Consider the following 6,621-nt stretch of genomic DNA (forward strand, 5'->3'; position numbering starts at 1 on the left):
GGCTGGGTCTTGAGCTGTGCCAGGGGAGGTTTAGGTTGGATATTGGGAAGCAATTTTTTTCCTGGGAGAGTAATCAGGGCTTGGAATGGGCTGGGCAGAGAGGGGGTGGAGTCAGCGTCCCTGGAGGTGTTGAAGGTGAGAGTGGATGTGGCCTCAGTGCCATGGTCTGGGAAGCACGGCGGGGTTGGATCCAGGGTTGGACTTGATGATCTCGGAGGTCTTTTCCAACCTGATTGCTTCTGTGATTCTGTGATTGCCATTCCTATGTCAGCACATGCTTGAGGCTCTATCCCCAGGGTGATAGAGATGTCTGTCCATATCTATCTGCAAGGTTGGTCTGTAAATGTGTGGTGTTAGCAAAGCAGGCTGAGTTCTGGGCTGGTTGTAGAAGGAGAAAGAAGCCCAGAGGCCAGTGCAAGCAGGCAGCCCTCAGCTTGCCCATGATGTCCCCTCCCTGCAGGTTCCTGTCGTTGAGCTCAGGCCCTGAGGTGAGGCTGAGAAGTGGCGCGGAGGTGAGCCCAGAGCTGTCCCTGAGGTGAGGCTGAGAATAAGTGCAAGGCAGAGGTGCTGCTGAGGAAGGAGAGCCCCGTGGTGGGGAAGACCCTCGTGGAGGGGAGGAGACAGAATCTGTGAATGCCCATCCCCGAGAAGGTGCTGTCTCCATCCCCTGTGTGCCAGGTGAGCTGGGGCTTTGCTGCAGAGCTGCAGGCGCTGATTTGAGCGTCTCCAAGTGCTGAGATGGTGGGCACCCAGGAACACAAACTGTGCCTGGCCACGGAGCCTGCAAGGAGGAGCAGAGACAGCCGTGGCAGTGTGTGGGGCCAGGTTGTCCCTGTGCCTTCCCCTGCAGGCCCTGTCTGTCCCTGCTGGGCCCCTGTCCATCCCCATCAGGTCCCTGCCCGTCCCCCCCGGGCTGAGCTCCCCCCAGGAAGTGCCGTGGAGCTGAAGCTGCTGCCATCCCCCCCCTGCAGCCGCTGCCCCAGCCAAGGGAGCAGCAAAGGCAGGGCCAGGAGCAGAGGCAGCAGCAGGGGAGCCCTGGGGGGGCCGGGAAGCTCTTGTGTGGGTCAGGAAAGAGGCGCTGGGCACGAGGCTGGGGCTGTGCTGAGCAGGCCCAGCCCTCACATCCCCCAGCCAACGCCGGCTGCCCGGGGGGCTTGGGAGGGACCCCCAGCCCGTGTGCCCCACACTGAGCTGGCAGAGAGAGAGCCAAGGGACAGGGCCACGGGCAGGGCCACGGGTGAGGGACAGGCAGGGCCATTGCAGGGCCACGGTGAGGGCACAGCCTGTGGCAGCAGAGCTGCCCAGGGCCGGGGGCAGCCGGGGGGGTTGGTACCAGCCACTGCTGGGGCTGAACAGAGCACGAGGCCTCTTGCAGAGCCCTGGAGCAGCCTCCCACTTGCCAGCCTTGCCCTGGTGGGGTGACACTGTCCCCTCCCTATAGGACACTCCCCTTTTTTCTATATTCCTGGTTGCTGATTGCTTCTGGGGACCTGAGGGCCCCTCTGCAATCCCATCCATGGGGCACAATCTCCTCTCTAGAGCTTGACTCACTGCAGTCTTTGCAGGAAAATCTGTGCTGGCAGCCCACGTATGTCATGACCCCCCACGCTCCCCCCAGGATATTCTGGACGAGTTCCCCCTTTCTGGACACCCATGGGATGGGGGGGCGATTGTTCTCCTGCTGTTGCTGTTGCTGCTCCGCCCCTGTCCCTGCCCTTCCTGCCGCTGTCGGGTGAGCGGAGCGGCCACGATGGGAAAGGGGCGAGAGAAGCAAAAAGAGCGGGTGGGACCCCCAAAGGGAGCGCGAGGGGCAGTGGGTAACCCCCAAAGGGAGCTGGGGGGAGCGAGGATTTGGGGGGCCAGTGGGAAAGGGTGGGAGAGGGGGGAGAGCAGGAGCGGAGTTGCTGTGGGGTTGCCTTGGTGTCCCCATGCCTTGATCCCTGGAGAGCGGGGTAGGCTGGAGAGAGGGGGGAGCTGTGAGAGCCCCGAGAGCCTGGAGAAGGGGCTGTGGAGAAGGGGAAACCTGGAAAGTGGGGACCTCTGAGATTCCCGGGACAACGAAGTGGAGAAACTGGAGAGGGGTAATTCCTGGGAACGCGGCACCCCAAAGGCGAGAGTCACAGGAGAAGTGGTCCTTGGGACCCCCAACACTCTCAGCATCCCTAAGTGGGACTCCCAGCATCCCAGACAGGGGAGACCCTCTGAACCCCAGAGGGGAGAGACCAGAGAGGGGGAACTCCTGTGAGAGTTTTTATGGCTGAATCTTGGTATTTTAGAGTACTTTTTAGCTGAGTCTAAAATTTTTGCAGTATGTGGGGGATTCGTCTCACTATTTCTAAGAGGGTTTTTTCCTGAATCTCGGTGGTTTGGGTTTTTCTGGGCTGAGTCTTGGTGTTTTGGAGGTTTTTATGATGCCCGGTGAGTTCTAGAGATGGACTTGGGCAGGAGGAACCCCCAAGCCAACACGCTCAGCCCTTGTTTTCCCCCCCATCAGGATTTGTCCTTCCCAAAGCTTGGGCAGATGGAGGAGAAGGCTGCGAGGAAGAGGAAGATGCCTTGGGCCCCCCAGGCAGGTGAGGAGGCAGTCAGTGTCCCTTTGGGCGGGTGTTGTGCTGGCTCTGTCAGCCGAGCATGGCCCCGGCTGCAGGACAACCCCGCTGGCGCCGCCGTCCTGCCGGGGCCGGAGTTGGGGGGATGTCCTTGGCCTTCCCTGTGGGCCGGAGGCAAATCCCCTCCCTGTCCTTCTTGCTTCCTGCCCCAGGCCCCGAGCTGAGGACGGAGAGCCCGGAGGACAAATCCCCCCGTGAGACCCTGGTGGGAGAGGCCGTTTTGAAGGGCTCCCCGGCGCAGGAAGGCAGCGGGGAGGAAAAGGGCCGGAGATCCCCCCGCAGGAGGGGCTCCAAAGCCAGCCCAGGGTGCTCTGAGGAGGAAAGAGCCAGCCTGTGCCAGGAAGGCGGCCAGAGCTTGAGGCGGAGCTCTGAGCTGGTGGTCCCTGAGCAGCCTCCCAGCAGGGAGAAGCCCTTCAGGTGCTTGGAATGTGGGAAGAGCTTCAGGACAAGCACTGAACTAATCCAACACCAGCACATCCACACTGGAGAACATCCCTACATGTGTGGGGAATGTGGAAAGAGCTTCAGGCACAGCTCCAGCCTGATCCGACACCAGCAAATCCACACTGGGGAACGGCGCTACACATGTGGGGAATGTGGGAAGAGCTTCAGGGACAGCTCCGACCTGATCCGACACCACCATATCCACACTGGGGAATGGCCATACACATGTGGGGAATGTGGGAAGGGCTTCAGGAAGAGCTCCTGCCTCCTCTCCCACCAGCTCATCCACACTGGGGAGTGTCCCTACACATGTGGGGAATGTGGGATGAGCTTCAAGCAGAGCTCCACCCTCTGCCGCCACCAGATGATCCACACTGGGGAACGGCCCTACACATGTGGGGAGTGTGGGAAGAGCTTCAACCATCGCTCCACCCTATTCACCCACCGGCTCATCCACACTGGGGAACGGCCCTACACGTGTGGGGAATGTGGGAAGAGCTTCTACCAGAGCTCCACCCTCCACATCCACCAGCGCATCCACACTGGGGAACGGCCCTACAAGTGCTTGGAATGTGGGAAGAGGTTTCACACCAGCTCACATCTCCTTGTGCACCAGCGGACGCACACGGATGAGAGGCCCTTCCGCTGCACCGACTGTGGGAAGGGCTTCAAGCACAACTCCACCCTTGTCAGGCACCGGCGCATCCACACCGGGGAGAGGCCCTACAAGTGTGGAGAGTGTGGGTGTGGGAAGAGCTTCACCCAGAGCTGTCACTTGACCAAACACCAACGGACCCACCAGTAAGAGAAGCCCTGTGAGTGCCCCGACTGCGGGAAGAGCTTCGGCTGTAGGACTGACACACAAAAAAGGTTTCAAAAGGTCTTCAGCATTTTGAGTATCTGCACTCCAACATCAATTTATGTGGGGAGCATGTCTGGATGCACAGGGGATGTGCCAGGCCGAGGGGCCCGAGGTGACATGCGCAGTCACATACAACTCTATTGGCTGAAGAAGTCACATGGTACACAGGGATTTAAGAGTGGGAAATTTGAATAAAAGTCCTCTTTGACCATACCACCGACGAGGAGCGTCTTCATTCCTTGTTATACAAGGACCCATGCTACAAATGGCGACCCGACAGGGATAATTTTAGCTTATATTAAGTGAGATAAATATCCTGGATCAGGAGATTAGCCGGTAACTCCGGGATCGTCTCGATTTTCAGAGACGGGAGTTTTTACCGCAAAAAACCTTGACGTCAATAATCCGTGGTCTTAGTGGCATCTAAGAGACGGACAGTTTAGTTTAGCGAGCTCAAAAATAGTAAGATAGTGCACAGAAGAAGAGAAGAAAGAAGTTGAAGAAGAAACCGAGAGGTCAAAACAGCCACCGAGAGAGCGAAGAAGGTCAAAGCAACATCAAAGACGGTGAGTCTGTCTGGAACGCATTCCGCACGTCTAAGACTGATCCCTGGGCGAGACGTGGCTGCAGCTCGGAGCCCCGAGCTGCGGAGCACCTTAAGATCGTCAGGGAAAGGCCTGTTTGATCCCTAAGTGTCGGTCATTTTTGATAAAGCGACCCTTCGCTACCGACTGTGTAGACCACGTGCAAAAAGCGGCTTGCCGCTGCCGCGTCCTAGCAACCCCAGCCACCGCTGACCCCCGCGGAGCCCCCGTTCCAGTTTTCTGTCCAGCAGAAACTGGCCGCGGCTCCCCGCCTGCTCGTTGCTGCTGACTGACCCTGCGGCGTGCTTAAAAAGCACTGCCAGCAAAAGCCCTTGCGCCGTGTTCAGACCGCGCGGGCTTTACGGAGGCGCCGAGCCGCGCCTTCCGATACAGCGCACTCCGACCCCCGCGCCGCCCAGCGAACCGCGGGAGCCCCCGGAGCCGCCGCTGCCGCCGCTGCGAACGCCGCGCTCACCGGAGACGGAGCCGGGACCACGCCGAGCCGTCGCCACGTGACTGAGAGGCCGCCGCCAGCGCCGCCGCTTCGTTCGCCGCTTGCAGCCCGCGCACGCCGATCGCCGCAACCCCAGGTCACCGCCTCTACAGCCAGCCCCCGCGTCCGTCGCTACAGCTGCCCGTGCCGCCGCCGCCGCTTGCCGTCTGCCGCCTGCACCGGGACATCAGCCGCCGCCGACGGGACGCCACAGCCCAGCCGACAGTGAGCCAACACAAATCCACAAACCGACAGACCCTCTTCAGCAGCGCACCCCAGCAGCGCCGAAGCTCAAAGGTAACATGGGAAACTTTTTCCCTACCGAACTATCACGAGACACAGAAGCACTGGTTGCTCTGCTGAATCCTTACTATGTTCAGGTTACAAGGGCTGAACTCTCAGAGTTGGTGCGGCTCATTAAAGCAGCCGTACCAGAACTGCCTCTAGTTGAAGCCCTCAACATTCACATATGGGACAAAATAGGCAACCTTATCAAACTCAGGGCTCAGGGAAGAGATTCCCAGGCAAACAATGCTTATCCAGCCTGGCAAGCTATAATGACTGCATTAAGCAGATCCCATAAAAGAACGACGAACTCATACACCCCCACTCACGCTGCAACCAGCAGCCCCACTTTTACGCGCCGCAATTCAAACACACAAACCGCGGCGGGGGGAGGGGGTGGAGCCGTTCACAATTCAACTCTGGGGAAGGGAACAGGAAACTCAAGAGACACGGACCGGCGGGAGGGAGCGGGACCTCAAATGCGAAGTTCCAGTCCGTGGGACAGCAGCAGGGGGTCCCGTGACGGGGGTGGGGGGGCTAGCCCAGCTTACTTGCCAACCCATCCCACGCATGAACGCCGAGTACGCGCCCAGGGGCGGGCACCACCATCTCGCCCGCCACGCGATACGGACGCTGACCCATCCTTCCCCGCCCCTGCGCCGTCCTCCCCAACCACCACCACCACCCACCCACAGGCAGCCGCTTTCGCCGGAGCTGCAGGGGGGGGGGAATGGGGAGAATGGGGGGAGGAGGAGGGGGATTTCGGGATAGCTCCGCCGGCAAGGGATGAAGCGACATACCGAGAGGGCACAATTGATAGGTGGGCTTTATGTAGGGAAGAGGCATTGCGTACTGGGGACTTACAAGTTATACAAGCATGTCCAGTAATTATCGGCCCACGTCAAAGCCGCAGATTCCAACCATTACCACATGAACTAACCAAAGAACTGAGACAGTTAATAAGAGAAACGGGTGTTTCATCCCCTAACACGCTTGCATTTTTAGAATCACTAAGTTCCACATATATCTTCATGCCTCATGACTGGAGAACCCTGTTACAAATAAGCCTTTCTAACACACAGTACAATGTATGGTTGAACGATTTTAGAGAAATCTGTTCTGCCTATGCTAATGACCCACAAGCAGGGGTATCAGCACATCAACTCACAGGGGATGGTAACTATCGTTCCATAGACGCACAAACCGGCTACAATAGAGAGGTATACGAAGTCATTGCAAAGCATGCCCTGCGGGCAATAAGGAAATTACCCTCATCAGACAGAGACGCAAACTTGTCATTTACAAAAATAGTACAGGGCCCAACAGAACCTTACACAAAATTCC

At 58.7% G+C, this 6,621-nt stretch overlaps 1 protein-coding gene across 1 annotated transcript; it reads left to right on the plus strand.

Moving 5' to 3' along the window:
* Nucleotides 1–1,596: 1,596 nt before the first annotated feature.
* LOC135406402 (zinc finger protein 501-like) lies at nt 1,597–5,019 on the plus strand. Its single transcript, XM_064640799.1, has 3 exons — nt 1,597–1,783; nt 2,495–3,793; nt 4,847–5,019. The coding sequence occupies exons 2-3, from the start codon at nt 2,632–2,634 to the stop codon at nt 5,017–5,019; spliced, it is 1,335 nt and encodes a 444-aa protein (XP_064496869.1). The 5' UTR covers nt 1,597–1,783; nt 2,495–2,631.
* The last annotated feature ends 1,602 nt before the right edge of the window (nt 5,020–6,621 follow it).

Source organism: Pseudopipra pipra, chromosome W, assembly GCF_036250125.1.
Source record: "Pseudopipra pipra isolate bDixPip1 chromosome W, bDixPip1.hap1, whole genome shotgun sequence".
In the NCBI taxonomy this organism is placed as follows: Eukaryota; Metazoa; Chordata; class Aves; order Passeriformes; family Pipridae; genus Pseudopipra; species Pseudopipra pipra.

Coding starts and splice junctions, on each gene's coding strand:
- LOC135406402 (XM_064640799.1), top strand. CDS start 2,632: ATGGCCCCGGCTGCAGGACAACCCCGCTGGCGCCGCCGTCCTGCCGGG. Junction 3,794..4,846: donor GCCCTACAAGTGTGGAGAGT/GTGGGTGTGGGA, acceptor CGCCGTGTTCAG/ACCGCGCGGGCTTTACGGAG.